This window comes from Pezoporus flaviventris, unplaced genomic scaffold, assembly GCF_033815535.1.
Source record: "Pezoporus flaviventris isolate CSIRO_AGI_PZ_B2104156 unplaced genomic scaffold, CSIRO_AGI_Pfla_v1 ptg000154l, whole genome shotgun sequence".
NCBI lineage: Eukaryota > Metazoa > Chordata > Aves > Psittaciformes > Psittacidae > Pezoporus > Pezoporus flaviventris.
Window position 1 is genome coordinate 2185862 of NW_026892702.1, and position 21884 is coordinate 2207745.

Sequence of the window (21884 nt, forward strand, 5' to 3'; positions counted from 1 at the left end):
ATGGGCTTTGACCGCGTGAGGGATTATTGTGTTTGCTCTGACTGCCCCATTTGGGTACTTTGGTGCTCGGTGGTTTCAGTCACTCAAAGAGGAGCTCTGCTCCCCAAGCCAGTTACCAGTGAGTGTTAACACAGCCTGAAGCTTGCTTGGTTTCTCCATGGGTCTGAGCCCGCTCATGCTTTGGGGTGTTTCTGCCCAGCTGGGTGATTCCAGGAGGGAAACTGGGGCTTTCACTGGCAATAAAAAGAGGCTCTCCCATACCCATCTCAGGGATGTGAACCCTCGCATCTCACATGAACACACTGGTGCTGGCCCTGCTGTCTGCTGGAAGGATGGAACCCATCAGGCTCCAGAGAGATGGCTCAGCTCTCCCTCGGTTGGGTTTGTGATGCTCCCCAGGGGATGCAGGTCCGTCTCCATTCTTCCTGCTTTCCATGAAAGCTCACCATCAGCACTGCTCCATCAGCCCTGAGGCCAGTCCCATGAACTCCAGCAGGACAGGGATGTGTGCGCCAGGCCAAGAGACCTGGCAGAGCCGCTGATGCTCCATCACTTGTGTTGCAACGGCTCCGGGAAGCATTGCTGCTGGGCTGCACACCCAGGGGTACGCTTCCTCCTGTGCTGGGATGATTTCCAAACAGGAATGAGGAAACAGTGAGCCCTGCAACTGCACTCATGGATGTGACCCTAAAATACCCCGGAGAGGGAGGTGGCTGTTTCTGAGCTGCACCCCAGCTCCAGCTACAGGAGCCCTGGGTGGCACAAGGGTGACACAGAGGAGATACACATGGCTCTGCCACTGCTGCTCTGGGGAACCTCGGGCACATCCCTGGGTGCCACCTCCTTGGCACGAGAGCTGGAGGCAGCAGGCAGGGGCAGTGGGGCTGGTGATGGTGACGTCCAGCCTGCCCGCAGCCCACTGCCACTGATGTCAGCACCCCGGGACCAAAATTGCTCATTAAGTTTTGCTTCTCTCTCTGCCAATCTCATTTCCTGGTTCTTGTGCAATCCCAGATGCTTTCGGGTTTCTTCCGGGTTCTTGATCTGCCCGTGGGACCAAAACACCTTCAGAAGGAAAACAGGGGTGGAGGTTTGGGGTCAGTGCCCGGTGAGGAGGTGCAATGGGGGCAGTCTGTGGGTCTGTGCCTAGCAAGGAGGTGTCCTGATGGGGGGACACTGACTGTCAAGAGGATTTTTGCGCTGCCCCAATGCAGATGTTTTACTGTTTTGCAGAAAAACATTCCTGGGGGTGAGTCAGGCAGCCACAAGCATGAGTCTGCCTCAAGGACCAGGGGAATCGGCAAAACCCAGAGCCTGGTTGTGCTTTAAAGCCTTTTCTCATCTGCAGCGTTGGGAAACTGCTCCCGGACCGGGGCTGAAGGGTCGTGGTGCGCTCACCCGGCCGCGTTTGCTGGGGGTTGTTTGGCTCCTGCCCTCCTCCCAGAAGGAAAACACCGGAGTCTTTGTGATAACAGCCGGGAGGCGCCGGCTGTTTGCGCTGCGCTGGGCTGTGCGCGGGCGCGGTGTGGATCCCTCTGCTCCAACAGCCGCGGGCCCCGGGGCGCACCGATGGAAAGCAGGGAAGGCAGAGCCCCGTTTAACCCGAGAGAGCTTTGGGACCGCCTGCAGAGCTGCACGGTGGGGCTGGATTGAAATAACCTCTTCCAATTCCCAGCTGTCGGCTGAGGGGTATTGAGTGTAAACCAGATCAGAGCCATTGCTGAGCGTGGAGAGCGTTTGGGTTTAAGGGTACTTAACCGTGTCCCAGTGCTTACAAATGCGAAAGTTGTACTTCAGCTCAACACTGTACGGTAGCGAGGGGCTGCAGCTGATTTCTGCTCCTGTGTTTCTTGTTCTTTCAAAGCACAGACACCCAGGAGGCAAATGCAGCCCTGCAGCAGCAAGGGGCTGGAGTTGTCCTGGGGGCGTCCGGGGTTGGGTAGGGGTACATGGGTGCTGGTAGGGCTGCCAGGGATGTGGTTATCCCTGTCCCCAGGGATGCAGATGTCCCTGTCTCCAGGGATGTGGATACCCACATCCCCAAGGGACCCAATTGTCGCTGTCCCCAGGGATCTGGATGCCCATGGCCCAGGGATGTGGACCATGGGCCAGCCAGACACCTTACTCCACTCTGAGGCATCCACAGGGCATAGGCCCGTTGAGGCTTTTGGGGGACTTTCAAGGGGGGCATGCACTGAGCCAGCCTCACTGGGCAGAGTTCCCGCTGGCATGCAGGAGCTGACCCTACAAAAACAACGTGTCAGGAGGGGGGATGCGGCAGCGAGGGAGCAGGAGGCTGTAAATTATATTTTCGCTGAATAATACATGGTGTTTAATAACAAGTTATTCGCCAAGAACTTGTTGATCAATAGAGATTTTCACCCTGAGTTATTGCTTTAATAAGTAATCAAAGGATCCCAGACCGGTTTGTGCTGGCAGGGACCTTAAAGCTCCTCCAGCTCCAACCCCTGCCACAGGCAGGGACACCTTCCACTGGAGCAGCTTGCTCCAAGCCCCTGTGTCCAACCTGGCCTTGAACACTGCCAGGGATGGGGCAGCCACAGCTTCTCTGGGCACCCTGTGCCAGCGCCTCAGCACCCTCACAGGGCAGAGCTTTCCCGCTGTTTCCGTGTGTGGATGGGAAGCGCAGCGCACACCGAAGGCTGCTCTCGGGGTCCCGCCGCGGTGCCGCAGCCTCCCGGGGCGGAGCCGCCCCCGCCCCCTGCTCTCCGGCCGCGGGCGCGTATAAAGCGCGGCGGACGCGGGCGTGGGCAGCGCTGGGGCCGGTGAGCGGCGGGGCCGCGGGTTCGATGCCCGCGGGGGGACGCTCGGTGGGGGGGTGCTGCCTGGGCGCCGTTCGGGGCGGTTCGTTCCGGGGGTTTGTTTGGAGGCTCTTTAACGGGTGGGGGCCGGGCCGGGGGTGATGCCGCGCTCACCTGCACGCTCCCGCAGGGCCGTCGCCATGTCGGTGTCGCACAGCTCCAGGCTGAACAAGCTGGTGCGGGAGCAGTACGTGCGGCTGCCCCAGGACGGGCTGGTGCAGGTCACCTACGTCTGGATCGACGGCAGCGGCGAGGGCGTGCGCTGCAAGAGCAGGACCCTCGACAAGGAGCCCAAGAGCATCGAAGGTAAGGCGGCTGCTTGTCCCTCTGCGTGCAGGGCTGGGGAAAAGTTCTGGGGTGCTCTGGGGGCTGGCACTTGCTGTCCCTGATTGTGTGGCACTGATGATACTTTAGTTATCTCACGGGGTTGTATCAAGCGTGTTGCTGTGGTTTGCTTAATCTGTGCCAGTAGCATTGGGTGGGAAGGGGAGGATGAGATCCTCACCCCTCTCCACCAGGGAACAGGCACGGAGATGTGTCAGCATCTGGATGGGGTTTGGGGGAGGGTGAAGTGGCTGAGGCTGATCCTGCCTGCCCCTCGTCATGCTGGGGGGGTGAACACACCGATGCTGAGGAGCACTGCTGGGCAGGAAAACCTTTTGGCCATCCTCATCCCACAGCACTCAGTGCCCTCTGGGTTCTCCATCCTGGGTCTAGGCCACCAACACTTGGCACAATCCCTATGTGAGATACCTTTTCGCAATCCCACTCCTCTCTCTGTCTCCCTCCTGCCTCGTAGATGTCCCTGAATGGAATTTCGATGGCTCCAGCACGGCACAGGCAGAGGGCTCCAACAGCGACATGTTCCTGGTGCCCGTCCGCATGTTCAGGGACCCTTTCTGCCTGGACCCCAACAAGCTGGTGCTCTGCGAAGTGCTGAAGTACAACAGGAAACCCGCAGGTGAGCACCTCCAGCACGCGCCCCGGCTTCCACGGGTTACCCACTTACTGTTTCGGGTGCCATCCCTCCGAGGCGCTGCTCGCTCTGCGCCGCTGGTCCTGGGGAGCAGCTCAGCACTGGGTGCTTGGCCTGAGGCTCTGAAATTCAAGTGCTGGTGGTGGCGGTTGCTTGCAGGAACCTGTTCTGGAGGTGCAGGGCGAAGAGAAGAGCAGGGAGCTGTGGAGCTCATGGTGCTTGCCAGCTCAAGTGTGCTGAAGGCGTCACCTGGCTTTTGAGCCCGAGCACATCCAGCCCTGGGGCTGGGGTTAACCCGGGGAGCGGTGGGAGTTTTAGAGTGCCGGGTTTGTGGCTGCTTTCCTTGCTGATGGGCAGCTGTAGAGAAGGAGGCAGAAGGTGCTGACCTTTCGCAAGCAGCCCTGGAGCACGCTGGCTCTTGGTCTCTTATCACCGCAGGCAGAAGCCGGCAGTCCCAGTGTCTGTCTTGTTCCTCTGATAAAGCCCCAGACAGGACAAGCAGACGGTGTGCAGGGACGTGCTGAGGGGCTCCCAGAGGGGGTTCTGTCAGCAACCAACTGGTTATTTACCAGTGAAGCGGGGCCATGTCTGTGGTGGGTGCATCAGGGAGGGAGGCAGCATCTGCGGGGTGATGCAGAGGAGAGGCTGCGGGCAGCGATGGTGAAAGACAGAGCTGGTTCCTCCTCAGACAGCACCATGGCTTTCAGTCTTGGTTGAGATTCCTGCCCGGCAGCTCCTCCATGGCAGCTCTTTGTAAAGAGACCCCCAGGCCCTGGAGCTCCTGGGGCTGGAGCCAAGGCAGAGAGCTCAGCCCAGAGCCCCACAGATAAGGGGTGCACCCTCCAGCTCTTCCCAGGGGGGTCTCCATGGACGTTAAAGACTCTGTGGGCTCTGGGTGGGTGGTAACTTCCTTCCCCCTTCTCCCATCAGTGCAAGGGGGATGTCACTGCTCTTCTCCAGCCCCACGCTATGGGCATGTGTTGTAGCTGCTTTGGGGTCTTTTACTGTGATTTAAAGGCAGAATTTGCAGCCTGGAGGCTGCCTGTCCCTGTCACAACAGTTTTTCAGCTGTGTTTTCCCTCAGTTTTGGTCTGAGTCCTCATTCCCCTATCCTGGCATGTTGCCCGTGTTAGGATGGTTCTCTGCTGTCTTTCCTGGCAAAGCTCTGATTGCCCTGAGCTCCACCAGCCAGCCTGGAGCTGGAGAAAGAGAAAGATGATTAAGCTGGGGGTGAAGTAGTGATGGGAGATGTATAGTCCCTGTTCCCAGATCTGCTAGATACCTGTAGGACAGGGCTGGGGGATAGCTCCTGATCTCTTGGTTTGTAAGAGGGGGAGGATGTTCATGGACCATTGGTGGTTTGGGGAGCAGGCTAATTACACACACTCTTGGTCCATGGCCTGATGCTGTGGTGATGGAGTAGCTCTGCAAGAAGGGGCTGGGTGAGCAGGGAGCTTTGCAGGAAGAGGGGATTTCCTCACTGGTTCTCTTAAGGCTTCTGTGGGAAGCACTTGGCAGTGGTGGAGCGAGGTAGGATGGAGCAGAGCATGGTGCGTGCCTGCCCACGGCACAGGTCTAACCCAGCCCTCTCTGCTCCCAGAGACCAACCTGAGACACACATGCAAGAAGATCATGGACTTGGTTAAGGACAGCCGCCCCTGGTTTGGGATGGAGCAGGAGTACACACTGCTGGGCATCAACGGCCACCCCTATGGCTGGCCCGACAACGGCTTCCCCGGCCCACAAGGTGAGTGTTCATCCCTTCCCCAACCCCAGCGCTCCCCTTGGCTCCCACCCTTCTGCCTGGCTGTGAGCATCCCATCCCCATCCTCGGTGCAGCTTCCCCATGGTGCCTGGCACTGGGATGGGGTTAGGAGCCGTTTGCAGGGAGCCCTTGGCTCAGGTGAGCCGCGCGGCAGGGCTGCTCCTGCCGGGCTCCCCGCGGAGCGCAAACAGCTCAGCCCAGCGGCACCACTTGTTTGGCAGGGGCTGGGAAAGCCAACTCCTCCCGTGGCTGCTCGGCAAGGGCCGGCTCATGGAGCCCTCCGGAGCGAGCCCCAGCGCCTCTGCTGCTGCCTGGGACAGGGCCAGGGGTTTCCCAACCCGCATCAGCAGCCTGTTGTGGGGACCGGCCGCTTTCAACATCTCCCTTGCCGCAGGCGGGGAGGAGATCTGGGCCTGACCTGCTTGAGGAGCTGCACAAAACCACAGCCATGAGCAGTGTGGGCTGTTGTCAAAACAATCTCGGCTGCTTGATGTGCTCAGAGGGTCCCGAGGGCTGCGGGGCAGACCAAGCTGCCCTTATCTCCCGGCCACCTCCTGGTTGATGCATTACAAGTCCTGTTTAACTGCCTAGATAAGGCTGAGGTTGCAGAGATGAATTGCTCACACTCTTGGAGTAGGGGTCAGTGGCTTGATGCACCATGGAGGGGAAACACTGTTTAATTCCCATAAATCCTCTGCAGATGATGGCTGGTACCTGGGAGCTGGGGGGTTATGCTGCGCTGCTGCTGGTGGTGCCAAAAGCTTTACTTTGGTGGTGACTCCTTCCTTTCCAGGTCCCTATTACTGTGGGGTTGGAGCAGACAAGGTGTATGGGCGTGACATTGTGGAGTCCCACTACAAGGCATGTCTCTACGCAGGGGTGAAGATCTGTGGCACCAATGCAGAGGTGATGCCCTCCCAGGTATGTGTGGCTGGCCCTGTGCAGCTCCTCTTTATGGTGATGGATATGAGTTACTGTGAGGCTGAAATAACCCAGCAGCTCCTCTGGGATGCCAAATCCAGTGACTCCCCACGTGGGTTTTGTCTAGATGGGAGCAGTTGCATGGGTGATAGGATGAAAATGTCCGTGTTTGATGTCCTCCTAACTCATCCTGATATGCAAATCCCTGCTTTTTGGGACAGGCAAGTGAAATCACAGCTGGGGCACAGTGCAGGGAAGCTCCTCACAGAGGTGGCAGCCAGTGTGGAGCTGGGTGCTTCCCTGGGTGCTCTTCTTCACCACAGAGCAGGGCTGTGGGCGACAGTGGGAGCCAGGACGGGCTATGGGAGCAGCACATGGAGCAGTGGGTGCATCCTGCTCCTCCATCCCGGGAGCTGGGAAACTAGAGTGGGACGTGGCCTTGGGAAGCAGCTGGGGGGGACCTGGGGTCAGTCAGGAGTTAGCTGGAGGAGCCCCTGATTGCATTAGGTGGGTGGCCAGACTGAGGGACGCGCTGTGGCCCCGCAGGCTCTCCTGATGTGGTGGTGATAAGCAGGGGCTTATCTGGGCCAGGACTAACGACCCTGCTGTTTGCCTGGGCTTCTCCAGGGTCCTTCTTGGCTGCTTCCTGCATCCCGGGCTCCATCTGGCCGGGCCATGGCAGCAGCCATGAATGCGTCACCCGCTGCTTAGTCACTGTGGATGGCGCAACCCCAGCTCCAGCCGGGACAGAACAGCCCTGGGGGGGGACTCATGGGCTCCTCCTTGGTCCCCTGCCCTCTGCAGTGTGGGTTGGGGGATTCTTCATGCCAGCAGCTCCAGCAGCAGCCTCGAAGGCAGGAGTCGTGTTTGTTTACCTCCTTTTTATTAAAACCCTTCTGATTTGCTCTAGTTTTAGCTGGTTATTCCTAGTTTTTTGCATGCCAAAGCTGTCCTGTTGCTTAACTCCATGCTTCCCATCCCTGTTGCTGATACCCAAGGGTAAAGCTCAGCTGTTGCCCAGGCTGGCAGCTCTCCCTGAGGGGTTGTTAGGGGTGTGATGGACGGGGAGGCACAAACCTGCCCATCCTCACTAGTACTTGCTTGCTCCTTCCAGTGGGAATTCCAGGTGGGCCCGTGTGAAGGCATTGAGATGGGGGATCACCTCTGGATGGCTCGGTTCATCCTGCACCGTGTCTGTGAGGACTTTGGGGTTGTGGCTACTCTGGACCCCAAACCGATGACCGGGAACTGGAACGGTGCCGGCTGTCACACCAACTACAGCACCGAGGAGATGCGGAGAGAAGGGGGCCTCAAGTGAGTCCTGGGGGGTCCCAGGGAGGTTTGGAGTGTCCTTGGCTCTGTAAAGTGTAAGTCTCTGTGCCTGGGTGGCTGCACCAGGCAGGGCTGGGCCTGTCATAGGATCATGGAATGGTTTGGGTTGGAAAGAACCTTAAGATCACCCAGTTCCAACCGCTGCCATGGGCAGGGACACCTCACCCTAGACCATGCCTGGGTCATGTCAGATTGTCCCCTGGGGTGTCCTCATGACAGAGGTGCACCGAGGAGGGGATACCACCCTTCCTGCCCATAGGAACACCCCCCCAAACGGACCAGCTGACAAACCCATCCCTGTTCTCCTCTCCCACAGACACATCGAAGCTGCCATCGAGAAGCTGAGCAAGCGGCACGACTACCACATCTGTGTGTACGACCCGCGGGGCGGCAGGGACAACTCCCGGCGCCTCACCGGCCACCACGAGACCTCCAACATCTTCGAGTTCTCCGCCGGCGTGGCCAACCGAGGCGCCAGCATCCGCATCCCGCGCCAGGTCGGCCAGGATGGGTACGGATACTTCGAGGACCGGCGGCCGGCGGCCAACTGCGACCCCTATGCGGTCACCGAGGCCATCATGAGGACCACGGTGCTCAATGAGACCGGGGTGGAGACCAAGGACTATGCTGACCACTGAGGCACGGGGCGGGTGGAGGCTTTGGTTTCTACACTAGCTTCTCATGTGGGATGTGTGCTCTGCGGTGCCCTGGGCTGCAAGCTCAGCCTTTTCGGAGCCTTGCTTCTGGTCTTGTGAAACGTCGCCTTAGGAATATATAAATATATAAATATTTTATAGCAGGAGGGAGGGGGCAACCTATTTTCTCAACCACCTTTTTTTTTTTTCTGGTTCCTGGTTTTAGGTTGTATGTGGGGAGGGTTTTTTAAACTTGGATTGAGATTTTCCCAATGGACTTTACGCTGGGATGTGCAGAGATCCCTATGTGGAAGCTGCGGCTGCTGCTGGTGGCACCTGGGGAGGGCTGGTGCTTTATTGCATCTCTCTGTTGCAAGGAAATGGTAATAAATCTCCTGGCTCTTGGCAGCCGGGTTGTGCTGTAATGGGTGCGTTGTTCTGTAGCTCCTTGAGCTCCAGGGGGGATTGCGTTTGGGTCTCGCTGGAGGATCCTTGGGGAAGCTGCCTGGAGCTGCCTTTCCCCATTTCCCGGCGCTGAAAGGCCATCTCCTTCCATCGTGATCCCTGAAAGCAAACAGAGAGGCGCAGGCTGAGCAAACAGGGGCAGCAGCTGGCTGGGTTTACATAGGGTGTGCGCTGCTGAGTCAGCACATCCAGCGCTGGGCACGGTGAGCAGCAGCCTTTCCCTCTGGGGACACCTTTGGGTGAGGGAGGAGAGCCTGGGATACTTCCTGCTGCACCCTGAGTGATGCTGTGCTGAAGAGAGACACACGGTGCAGCTCCTGGAGTGGGATTCTCTTTGCAGGAGGGGTCTTGGGTTGTATTCATGGAGTCAAGCCCCCAGGTAGGGCATTTGCATGAAGATGCGGTGTCAACAGCATCTCCAATGGCCTGGTCCTTCGGGACCCTCCATGCTACAGCAGTGGGGAGGAGCTAGCTGCAATCACAGCGGACAGCTCTGATGGCAGGGACACCTTGAGCAGGAAGTAGCCATGAGGGGTTACCTGCAGGTGAAGGGAAGGAGCAGCATGGACAGGGAACAACTTCATGGAATCCCAGCCTGGTTTGTGTTGGGAAGGACCTTAAAGCTCACCCAGCTCCAACCCCTGCCACGGGCAGGGACACCTTCCACTAGAGCAGCTTGCTCCAAGCCCCTGTGTCCAACCTGGCCTTGAACACTGCCAGGGATGGGGCAGCCACAGCTTCTCTGGGCACCCTGTGCCAGCGCCTCAGCACCCTCACAGGGAAGAGCTCAGCTCAGTCTACCCTCGGGCAGGTTAAAGCCATTCCCCTTGGCCTGTCCCTACATCCCTTGTCCCAAGCCCCTCTCCAGGTTTCCTGCAGCCCCTTTAGGCACTGGAGCTGCTCTCAGGTCTCCCCTTCAGGAGCCTTCTCTTCTCCAGGCTGCCCCAGCCCAGCTCTCTCAGCCTGGCTCCAGAGCAGAGCTGCTCCAGCCCTCGCAGCATCTCCATGGCCTCCTCTGGACTCGTTTGTCCACTCCAGTGCAGTCATGAGGATTTAGAAACTGGTTTGATGTTTCTCTCTCGATCTGAAGCAGGTGACAAGCTGAAATGCAGATCTCCAAGTCCCTCCTGTGGGTCACGGTGCTGCCAGTGGAGCAGGGAGCGGGGGCTGGGAGCTGTGCTGCAAGCATCCAGGAGCCCTCGGTGTCTCTGAGCTGTTCAAGAACAAATGTAAGCCATCCCCTCCCTAAGAAGGACACATTTTCCTTCCAGAAGTTGCTGTTTGAGATGTTTAATGTTTTTCACCAAAACCACAACAGTCTTCTTCTCCTCTCATTTCTATGATGTCTTTAATGGGTAATTTGAGCCTTGGGACAATGACTGATGGATGCAGCTGGAAAATCAATAATGCGCTAAATCTGGAGCAGGAAGATGCATGTTTGTTTCCTGGGCTGTACTAGTGGCTTAAAGGACTTCAGCTTTCATCATACTGTGTTGTGCAGCCACTGCTAAATCTGGGGGATCGTGTGAATCCACACTGCAAACATCTTTGACCAGACACAGCACCGTGGTACCTCCAAACACTTTGTACCCGTTCCTGGATCTCACCCTGCAATTCCCCTCTGAGGAAGGACCCTCCTCTTCAGGGAATGAGCGGGGCTCCAGGGGAGATCCAGGACCTGGCCACTGTTCTCTGGGGATGCTGCTGCCCACTCCCTGGAGCTGCTGCGTGCTTGGACATTCTCATCCTCTCCTTTGCCAGAACAAAAATCCTCTTGCTTGTACTTTGAGGTTAAAACAGGCCAGAAACCATATGTCCTGGGTTTCTTTTTCCTAAAGCAGGAGTGATTCCCACCCCCGGGGCCTGCAGCACAGGGGAAATGAGGACACCAGCAACTTCCCACAACAGCTTTGCTTATAGTCTTGCTGTGTTCCCCCCTGTTGAAGGTGGGTTGTTGGGGTCGGCCAGCCTTCAGGCTGGGGCTTGAGACCACTGTGAGGGGACAGTGCACCCATCCCCATCCGAGGGTTGCACAGTGCCGGGAGGAGGTTCTCCAGTGCTCCAGGCTCAACCAGGATGGGTGGGAGCAGCGGTGGGACCCTCGGTGGCATCCGCTCCATCCGGGGCCACTGCAGGTAACCAGCCACCCGCAGGGCTTTCCCGGGGAAGCACCGCAGGGAGATGGCGCTGGGAGCTGGGAGCGAGAAGGGATCGGGATCTGGAGGCGCTTCCCTGGGGATTGCTGCCCTCCGCAGGCGGAGCCGCGAGTAACAGCGAGCGGGCGAGGGGGGTGACGGCTGGTTCCTAAAGGAGCTTTGGGTGAACGGTGCTGGGGGCTCTAAACCCACCTGCCTCAGGACCACCCTGAGCCCTCGCCCGCTGCACAGACGCACCCACCTTCACCCGAGCCTCTGCTCCCACACGAGCGCTCACAGACAGCAGCAAATCATAGAATAGAGCCTGGTTTGTGTTGGAAGGGACCTTAAAGTTCACCCAGCTCCAACCCCTGCCACGGGCAGGGACACCTTCCACTAGAGCAGCTTGCTCCAAGCCCCTGTGTCCAACCTGGCCTTGAACACTGCCAGGGATGGGGCAGCCACAGCTTCTCTGGGCACCCTGTGCCAGCACCTCAGCACCCTCACAGGGAAGAGCTTCTGCCTAAGAGCTCATCTCAGTCTCCCCTCTGGCAGGTTAAAGCCATTCCCCTTGGCCTGTCCCTACATCCCTTGTCCCAAGCCCCTCTCCAGCTTTCCTGCAGCCCCTTCAGGCACTGGAGCTGCTCTCAGGTCTCCTCTTCAGGAGCCTTCTCTTCCCCAGGCTGCCCCAGCCCAGCTCTCTCAGCCTGGCTCCAGAGCAGAGCTGCTGCAGCCCTCGCAGCATCTCCATGGCCTCCTCTGGCCTCACTCCAACAGCTCCACGTCCCTCTTGTGCTGCTGCCCCAGAGCTGGATCAGGGCTGCAGGGGGGGTCTCATGAGACTTTGGGCTCTTTTCCATACCCACGCCACCCCTCGGCCAGGGGCACGGAGCTGCCCAGGGGTGTGTTATCCCTCGGGGCAGTCATTCCCAGGGCTGTGACCTGACTGATGGCCAAGTGGTTCTGGCAGATGGCTCCAGTGGGCTGCTGAGCTGGGGCACACAAGCAGCAGGCATCCACTGTGGTCCCTTCCTTCGTCCCCCACCGTTGAGCACCCTGCTGCAGAGGGGAACACCCAGGGCGGGTGAGCATCGTGATCACCCCATGACAGGGAGCAACGGCAGAGGAGCTTGCAGGTTTCTCTGTGTTCAGGTCTCTTTTTATCACTATAAATTCCATTACTTTGAAATCATTCGAGGCCTTCAGGATCATTTTTTCCCAAGCCAGCTATAAAAAGGACATTAGAATTACAATCCTGGTGCTAACAATAGCATTACTCAAAGCTGCTGGCCAGAAGTGGGGAGCTCTGGGTAGAATAAAGACCTAAACTGAAATGTCAATAATAACTTCTTTCTTCCCCTCGCTGTCCCCCAGCCTGCACAAGCGGCTCGGGTCTCTCTATCTTAATGAGCATTAAAGTGGTTTCAAATTAGAGCTACAGAAAATTGAAGTTCTGTTCCCTCAGAAGCTTAGTCTGGCCTTTAAAGGCCAGTGACCACATTCTGGGTTTGGATATGAGCATCTTTGGTCTCAAAGGCTCATTACCAGCAATTCACTGCTGCTGAAATGCAGCCACAACTGGAGAGGGACAGGCACAATAGCAGCACCCAACGGGCCAGAAGATGAGGTAGAGAGAGGTTTGGCTGGGGGGTGCTTGGTCCCCCACTAGCCCTGTGCAGCATTCCTGGTCCAAGCCTTGCTCCTGGGAGCCCGTCTATCAGGTCAGCCTCCACTGGGCTGGTGCTGGGTTTGCAGTGGCTGCTTTCAGCTTAGTCCCTAAAAGTATGGGATGGAAGAGCCCCAGCAGCCCAACCTGAGCTGCAGGTGGGGTGTTTGGGGAGCCCCCAGGACACCCTGGGTGAGCAGCATCTTGCTGAGGGTGACACAGCCAATAACCTGCAATGCAGGGTGGGTTTTCCCATCTGTGTGACCAGCCCACATGGCGTGGGGAAGGGGCCATGCCGGCTGCTGGGGACCTGCTGCCCACTCAGTGCTGGGCAGATAGAGCAAGGAGACTTCCCAGGAAAGCCTGTTCCCATGGCAGGGCCCAGCAGCTGCAGCTTTGCCTCCTGCCTGCTCTGTGCCTGGATGGTGCAACACCGAGCAGTCATGGGTGATGTGATGGTCAGTGGCAGCATCCAGAGTCCAGGGGGGTGTTTGTAGGAGCACTGGGGAAGGATGAGTGGGTGATGTGATGGTCAGTGGCAGCATCCAGAGTCCAGGGGGGTGTTTGTAGGAGCACTGGGGAAGGATGAGTGAGTGCTGAGCTGGAGCTTGCACCCAGGTGTAAGAAGAGCCCATGGGTCTGCACTCCTGCTCCTGGCAGAGAAAGCAGCAGAGGATGGAGCAACTCGGTAGATCTGCTGCCTGTTCCCATCAGCCCTGCACTGTCCCTGCTCATCCCAGCCATGCTGGGATGGGCAAAGACTCCCTGGCACCCTGGTGAGGATAGGACAGGGTCTTCCTTGTGCTCCCTGCTGCAGTGGGGCTGCTGCTTTGCTCAGTCAAGACTCACAGAGCAGAGCTGTGAAGCCACAGCAGGGCTGATGGATGGCTTGAGAAAGGTCTGCAAGGAATCCCCCTCTTGCAGGTGCCCCTAGAGCAGCCTTCACAAACGAGTCCTCAATGTCCCACAGCAGCCACCCCAGGGCCCAGCCCCACTCCTGAGCACCCAGGCCTATGGTGGGTGAACAAGGCCAGATGAGCCATCAAAAGCTCCCTACTGCAGGCTGGGGGCTGCACGGGGGCAGGACCTACACAGGGTGTCGAGGCGCTAATAGGCTTTAACGGCTCTGACCAGCTTCACCTGGACCCCCAGCCCATGGGTCCATTTAAGCTCTGCCAGAGGGGTCAGTCCCTGCCTGAGCTGTATTGAGGAGTACTGGTCTTCTCTTGTGATCATCCAGCCTCTAACCATGAGCTCACTGCCCAGCTTGCTGTGTCTCACCACTGTAGGCCTGCCAGAAGATCACCAGGCTCTGTCTCACCTTGGTTGCCTTCACTGATCCTGAACTGCAGGTTGACTTTCTGCCTTTTAGATCTCCCTCATGGGGACCTTTCCTGGTGCTCCTCACTCCTGATTGTATGTTTCTATCATGTCTAGGTCTGTTCTGCTTGGGAGCAGAGGGACAAGGCCATTGCTGGGGAGACCCTGCCTGTAATTGTGGTGTTTCTTCTGGCTTCTTGGACCTTTGGGTGCTCCTGGCCCTTGCTGTACCCTGGTGGGTGGTAGTGGTTGTAGAAGGGGCTACAGGAGAAAATACAGTTGGGAGAGAGGGGGGCTGTGTGGGATATGTGCAGGGATGGGGTAGGACAATCTCCCCTGTGGTGTCCCTTCCAGTCTTAGCCAATGTTTCTGCTGTGTGAGCTCCTTGGAGGCTGGTGGTACCCACGGCTGCGTGCCTGGTGCAGAGGAGGGAGGTGATGCTGTGAGGAGGGGTTGAGCTGTGGAGCTGGTTCCTCAGGCTGATGGGGGGATACAGATGTATTTGTGGGTGCAGGACCAGGTTCCTCACTGGTATCTGTCTCTGTTGTGCTGCCTTTTGAAACATATGCTGAAATAGGCAGTCAGCTCCCCCATGGAGTTACCTTGTGCACAGGCACCCGTGTGAGGAGCTGGGAAACATAGACTTGGCTATTATGAAGTGTTCACACCAAGGAAGTCCCCTCGCTGTGCATGGGGGCAGGGGGTAGCAAACTGGGCCTGGAGAGTTCAATTTCTTCTTCAATCCTTATTTCCTGCAGCTGCAGAGAAATGATGGTGGTGGTGGGATGCCATGGGCAGGGATGTGCCTGTGGAGGATGGTGAGATGGCACTGACATAACCATAGAATCATCCCAGCCTGGTTTGTGCTGGAAGGGACCTCACCTAGCTCCAACCCCTGCCACGGGCAGGAACACCTTCCACTAGAGCAGCTTGCTCCAAGCCCCTGTGTCCAACCTGGCCTTGAACACTGCCAGGGATGGGGCAGCCACAGCTTCTCTGGGCACCCTGTGCCAGCGCCTCAGCACCCTCACAGGGAAGAGCTTCTGCCTCAGAGCTCAGCTCAGTCTCCCCTCTGGCAGGTTAAAGCCATTCCCCTTGGCCTGTCCCTACAGGCACTTGGCCAAAGCCCCTCTCCTATAATGCCTTTCTCTTTTTCAAGCCTATTTAAGTTCCTGCAGGTCCTTGGGTTGTTGCAAGGAAGGCAAGTGGTTAAGCCGTAATGGCAGAGCTTGCTAAGAGAAGCAGGGGCAGGCTGAGCTGTAGCTGTGCTGCAGTCAGACGTGGCTGGTGGAGACATGATTCAAACCCAAATGAAGCGATTTCTTGTGGTGCTGCTCTAGCCTGATAGCTGTGGTAACACATGTAGCGCATTTGTTGGCCTCGATTCACATCACAGTAGGTGTTTTCAGGGGCTGAAATGTCAATGCAAGGCAAGTTTTAGGAGGACTCCGAAAATAGCTGTAGATAGGGCTGGGCTTGGAATATTTGCCCATGGGAGGAGTGTGTGAAGGTGGTGCTGTCGGGAACCAGAGCTGCAAGTGAAAGAACTGATTTCATCCTAAACCAGCTCAAACTCACAGAATACAGGGAGGGTGAGGGAAGACACATGTGATGTTACAGTGCAGGGAAGTACAGGAGGCTTTGGCAGATCTGGCAACAGCTGATCTGTAAGAGAAACACCCCGAGGAGGAAGATGAAATAAGATCAATCTGGATTGGTTTAGCTTGGATAACTGTCTTCATGGAGCTTAATCCAGGACATGGACCCACACTGTGTCTGGGATGTTTCCACCTCCCCCATGAGCTCACAGGGACCCGAAGCACACTTAACAGCCATCCTGGCTGGGTTAAATCAGGCATACCACGTCTCGTCCCTCCTGGCCCTCAGACAAGGGCCCCATGGTTTGTTGCACCAGCTCCTCAGTGCCCAGCATGTCCTTCTCCCACCTCCTCAGGCTTTTGTGGAAGGGAAATGCTGACGGGTCTGTACCCAGCTCACTGCTGGTCTGCCCTGAGCTGCCTTGCAGTGCTTCCTGACCAGCTGCGCTGCTGTAACACACTGACCTGCTGCTGGCTTGCAGTCTAAACTCCAAGGGATGTGCTCTGCCCTTCTGTGCTTCTTCCCTGCCGGACTGCACCCTTGTACCACCCCTGGGTGCTGGAGGCTCTTGCTGCAGCCTCTGTTGTGCTGCTTGCCCCAGCCCCTTCGAGGCCCTGTGCCAGGACAGGTCCCTGGGGTGGCACAGTGCCTTCAGCTCCTGCTGTCCCAGCGGGTACACTGGGTGGCAGTAGCTCGGCAGGTTGCCCTGCAGAGGCAGTGTAGGGGTAGCAGACACGGACACGCAGAAGCTCATCACGCTCAGCTCCCACTGTTGCGAGAGGCGTGGAGGCAGACAGCTCTCTGCCTTCTCTTATCCCACGGTGGGAGGTGCTGGCTGCTTCCCCAGGGCATTTGCACATCCAGGTGTAACTGCCCGCACAAGCAGCGTCGTTGCCTGGTGTAAATGGGTTGTAGACTCCACTTGCCACCAACTCATTTGGCAGCTGTCCAGCACATGGTTGTAGTGCGGGCAAAGCCTCCATCAGCTCCTTGTGTCAGCAGCATCGTACCCATGTGTGGCTGGGGCAGGCATTGCTCATGGTGTGGTGGTGAAGGGCTCTTTAATGACTCCTGCTCTGGCCAAGGCAGGGCTGTCGGATGTGACTCAGCTGCTGTGTGACACATCCGGCTGGCCTTGGACCAGTGACCTCTGGGTCTTGCGTATTAGCTCATAGAACCCCAGATCAATAATGACTAGGGGAAGGGAGAGCTGATGAGGGCCAATCCCGGGATATCTTAGCCATGGGCAAGGGAGCTTGGATGAGCACGGGTAAAGAACAGCCAGGTACAGTGATAGGGGATGCCCGTTTCCCCACTGCTTTCCACACGGCATCCACCCGGATGCAGCCAGCCAGCAAATGCTTTTGGAAAGCACTGCTTCACAGAGAAAACCCTTCAGTGCTGATGGTGCCCTCGGGCAGTGCTGCTGCTGCTGCCGCAGCTTGTGCCGAGGCATTAACTCCTTCCCCTGCTCGCCTGGGTCTGGGTGGTTTCTGGCCCAGCCCATGAGGTGTCCTTGGGATCAGCACTGCTGGTGTGATGTCCTGCCCCTTACCCAGGCCCTGGTGGTAGGGAAGGGGCTCACGCTATGGAGGTGGGGTTTGCTCAGAAGGGAGCTCTGTCACCAGGTGCTGGGCTGCACCCCAAGGCTCTCAAGCTGGGTGCATGATCTCTCCCCAGACCCTCCTCATGAGCTTCCTGGAGGGTTGGGGGAATTTGATTTCAGGCCATGGCATCTAGGACAGGGTCTGCTCCACAGCTTTTTATCAGCTGGAAGAGGGACACCTGGGCTGCTTGGGCAAATTAACCCTAGCCGCCTTCTGAGCAGCATGGCAATCCACTCCTCTAGGTAGCAGCTGTGGTACGGTCTTGGATATCACCACTGCTGCCTTCTGTCCATGGATATTTGTCACTGCCTCTCTGCTGGGAGCTATCTCCTCCACATCCAAACATGGAAGTGCTCCCCTCCCGTTTCTGGGGGAAATCCAGTGGATTTAGGTGGAAGCGCTGCAGGTGTGATTGCGGACCTTGCATGGGAGTGGCTGATGGGACATTGCATCCCCAGTGGTGAGCCTGTGGTGGGGCAGCGATCCCCACTGTGAGGAAGGGTACCAAACATCACCAGTGTCAAAGAGCTGATGGCTGGGTTGCATGGGGCTGCTGTCCTGGGCAGCCAGGCTGTGGTGTTAGAGGAACCTGTGTAGGGGAAAAAGTAGAGCCAGGGCAAATACAGGTGAGGTGCACCTCAGGTGGGGATCAGGCAGGGTGAGTGATGCTGCTGCTGTTGGACCCTCTGCTTGCCCAGGGCATCTCCTGGGAAGCAGGCACTGGGTACTGCCTGCAGCACAGCTCTGAAAAGGGTCCCCATGAGCCTGGGGGGAACCTCATCCTGCTCATACGTGTTGAACAGCGACTGCTGCCTGCCCTGGTGTTGTGGGAACCTGACCCCGACTCTGTGTAGCTTTGCAGTGAGGGAGAGCTGCAAAATCCTGCCTGGTGCTGGGGGCACGAGAGTCAGGTTTTGGGTTCAATTTGGCCCTTTTCTCAGGTGAGGCCCTGCTGGGATCACTGGGGCTGAGTGAGCGAATCCTCCTGCTCCCAGAGCCTGTAGGTGAGCGCAGCAAACCATCCTCGCCACTCTGCCTGTGCATGGATGCTGTGGGGAAGGGAAGACATGAATCCTGCCACCAGATCCTCCTCCCCAGTCCTGCACTGAGCAAGAGGCTCCTCCAGCAGGGGAGGAGATCAGAAATCCAGGCAGCAGGATGTGAATGATAACAGTAATGGATGCCTTGCCTCTCTCGAAGGATTCGGTGAGGCTCGCCAGGTGCTGGCTGGCATTAGGAGATTAAAGCAGTAGCACCCACGAGAAGGGGATGGGTGCCAGCTGGGTCACAGGCTACACTGGCTCAGGTAGGGGCTCTCCCTGCCTTCATCTTCCTTCATGGCTTGGGGGGAAGACTGAAAGGGAGGAGACGGCTTGGGAGGAATGGCCCTAAATCAGCCCTTCCCCAGGGGTGAGGGTTAACGTATGGGGGAGAACAGGTCAGGAGCAGCCTGTGTGTTACCTGTGGGTGCTCACCTGGTCCCTCATGATGTGATCTAAAGGGCTTGTGCGTACCCCATGTGCATTTGGGGATAAATTAATGCCTCAGCTCCTGTGCGTGCACGTGTGTGTGTGGGGGGAGGCTGCTCCCGCACACAGATTCCCATCCACACACAAATGCCAGAACGTGGGTTTGCAGAGGCACAAACCAGCACAGGAACACAAAGGCTGGATAAAGCACCATGCAGAGAGGGGCCTGACAAGCTCAGCTTATCACAGAAATGGAGAGGTGCCTTGATTCTGGTGTGTAAGTACCACCTCGAGGGGAAATTACTTGGCACTCAAGGACTCTTTAATGTCGGAGAAAGCCAGGACAAGAACCAGTGGCTGAAGCCTGCCAAAGCTGGACTAAAAGGCAAGTGTGGGTGTTAGCAGCAAAAAGGTTGTCAGCAGAAGCAAACTGCCCAGGGCCACATAGGGTTTGTCCCTTGCGGAAGGGAAGTCTGGTGGAGATGGCTCAGTGAGGTTATTCTACAGTCAGGCACATGGTATGAGGGTAAGGGGATGGTATTTATTACGCTGTTACAGCCCCTTTGAGTTTTTTATCCTCTGGAGAGGGGCTTTGGCCAAGGGCCTGTAGGGACAGGCCAAGGGGAATGGCTTTAACCTGCCAGAGGGGAGACTGAGATGAGCTCTTAGGCAGAAGCTCTTCCCTGTGAGGGTGCTGAGGCGCTGGCACAGGGTGCCCAGAGAAGCTGTGGCTGCCCCATCCCTGGCAGTGTTCAAGGCCAGGTTGGACACAGGGGCTTGGAGCAAGCTGCTCTAGTGGAAGGTGTCCCTGCCCGGGGCAGGGGTTGGGACTCTTCCAACACAAATCATTCCATGAGCCTACAAACGAGGCCTGGGACACTGTCTCAGGATACAGGGTCATGAAGCACCCCTGGGATGAAGCCCAAAGCTGCCCCTGGCTCCTCACAGAGCCTGGCTCTGCTGTGTGGCTGATCCTGATCTCTCATCATCCCAAGGAGTGGGACTCTGGGAGAGCTGGTGCAACCACGGGGTTATCAGGCAGATGCTAGTTCAAGGAGCTGCTGCAATGCTCTGGAACTTGAGATCCCAGAGCTTCAGCCACCGCTGATGGGACACTTGGCTCCAATCCCAGCACGTGCCCTCGGGAAGCTGCCTCGGCTGCCCACAGCCAAGCCCGTGAACCCATAGGAGGTTGCTGGGGACCTTGGTTTGTGGCCTCCTGCGGGGTGAAGGATGGCTGTGCAGGAAGGTGCGGCTGAACGCCACCAAACCCAGGTGAGCTGGTGAGAGGTGTCAGCCTGGAACAAATGAGTAATGGTTGCTGCTGTCGCATCAGATGACGTGGTTGAATGGCCACGGAATCAGCTGAGGAGCAGGGAGGCACCGAGCGAGGCAGGGAAGTGATCTGGAAAGAACGAATGTAAGTGTAACATAAATATATCAATATGGATTTTCTATACATATATAGGTATATAGAATAGATGTATATAGTAGCAGCGAACCTTCCACGGGCTCATTGATGAAAGTGTGTGAGTCCAAGGGAAGCTTCAGAATCAGAGAATGATTTGGGTTGGAAGGCACCTTCAAAGCTCATGTATTCCAACCCCCTGCAATGAACAGGGACATCTTCAACTAGATCAGGTTGCCCAGACCTACATCCAGCCTGGCCTTGAATGTCTCCAGGGATGGTGCATCCACCACCTTTCTGGGCAACGTGTGCCAGTGTCTTACCACCCTCATTGTAAAATGCGTCCCTCATGTCCAGACAAACCTTATGGCCGCTTGCTGTGGCTGTGCTGCTTCCTCTCTTCCTCTGCCACAGCCTCATGGGGTGCAGGGAGCTCACCCAGCCAGCAGTAAAGCCCCCATCATGTCCTCCCATCAGGAGGATGGGGGAGAGGTTGGAACAGCAGAAGCAAGAAAACTTGAGGGTTGAGAGAAGGGCTCCTCATCCCGTGTGACAGAGGAGACCAGGGTGTCCCCAGGGTGCTGGGTGCGAGGCTGGTTCCTCTCCCCAGCAGCCACAGGGGTGTCTGAGAGCACCGAGAGGGTGGAACGATGGTGCCAGCTCCTCCCTGCCCCAGGGGTACCGTGCTGAGCCTCACCTGGAAGCATTCCCATCGCTCAGCCTCTGCCAGTCACAGCTGGGCTATGCTCGGGCATTTCCGCAGTGCCTCTCCCTCAGGACACCCGGCTCCTGGCTCAGCACAGGCACTGCCAGGCAGGATCACGGTGTCCTGCATGGGGAAACTGAGGCACGGTCAGGTGGGGCTGTGCCACCAGCTTGTCACCAGGCGCAGCTGCAGGACAACATCTGAGGCCAAAAGAGGAACAAATTTAAGTCACAAGACAGCGCCTGTGACTCAACTTTGGAGGTTTGCTATAACCATACATGTGAGGGGAGTGCACAGCATGCAGCTACAGCCGATCCCTGCGCGCGGGCACCCACGGCCGCTCTCCCAGGGCCCATGGTTGAAGCTCATGTCTGCTGCAGGCAGGGCACACTCAGGTGACAGTGCGTGGGGTACTGATACATGTTGTGGTTTTTTAATAACTACCATGTTCTTTGTCAAGAAATGTCATATTCCTTGAAGTGAGGGGAACGTGATGATATGTGATAGGAAAATTTTACTCTAAACCCAGGGTTGACAGTTTTCTCTTTAGAAATTTCCCTTTTACTAAGGGAAAAAGGATGGGAGAGCAGGCAGAAGTGAGATTTCCCACCACATCAAACCCTTCAAAGCAATTTAAAGCAAAACAATGATCCAAAATCACATGAAAGTGGATCTTTTGCAGTTTCCCAAACACCCATGGCAGGGGTTGGAGCTGAATGAGCTTTAAGATCCCTTCCAACACAAACCAGGCTGGGATTCTATTATTCTATACCCACCTAGTTATGCCTTACAAGCTGCCATGCACACCATAGCCGTGGGCTGGGTGATGGACTAACGCTGTGGCATCACTGGTCATGTCACGAGAAGGGCTCCCGTGCCTGTGTGAAGCACACAGTGCCTGCCCCACCGTGCTGCAGCCATGCCACAGCGTGCGTGGCTGGAGCCCAGCGCCTTTGTTCAGCTCCTGGCACAGGAATCCTTTTCACTCACGTTGTGACCTTGGGTGAGCAACTTTTACCATGCTTAAAGTCAACTTTTTTTTGCAAACAAGGTGCACA

The 21884-nt window shown here is 57.2% G+C and overlaps 1 protein-coding gene and 1 long non-coding RNA gene across 4 annotated transcripts; one reads left to right on the plus strand and one right to left on the minus strand.

Annotated features, from left to right (window-relative positions):
- The first annotated feature begins 2763 nt into the window (after positions 1–2763).
- Positions 2764–8876, plus strand: LOC133283160 (glutamine synthetase). 3 transcript variants are annotated; one of them, XM_061479668.1, is made up of 7 exons: positions 2764–2786; positions 2953–3128; positions 3622–3783; positions 5399–5545; positions 6357–6484; positions 7599–7798; positions 8133–8876. In XM_061479668.1, exons 2-7 carry the CDS (start codon positions 2963–2965, stop codon positions 8452–8454), a joined length of 1125 nt encoding a protein of 374 aa, XP_061335652.1. In that variant the 5' UTR covers positions 2764–2786; positions 2953–2962; the 3' UTR covers positions 8455–8876. The 3 variants fall into 3 exon arrangements, with proteins under 3 accessions (XP_061335652.1, XP_061335653.1, XP_061335650.1); XM_061479669.1 differs by lacking the exon at positions 2764–2786 and adding an exon at positions 2787–2805; XM_061479666.1 differs by lacking the exon at positions 2764–2786 and having other exon boundaries at positions 2924–3128.
- Positions 8877–19233: 10357 nt separating this feature from the next.
- Positions 19234–21360, minus strand: LOC133283180 (uncharacterized). Its single transcript, XR_009747761.1, has 2 exons — positions 20818–21360; positions 19234–20117 (listed from the first exon to the last, which is right to left on the minus strand). It is a non-coding gene; the product is annotated as an uncharacterized LOC133283180 (long non-coding RNA).
- Between the last annotated feature and the right edge of the window lie 524 nt (positions 21361–21884).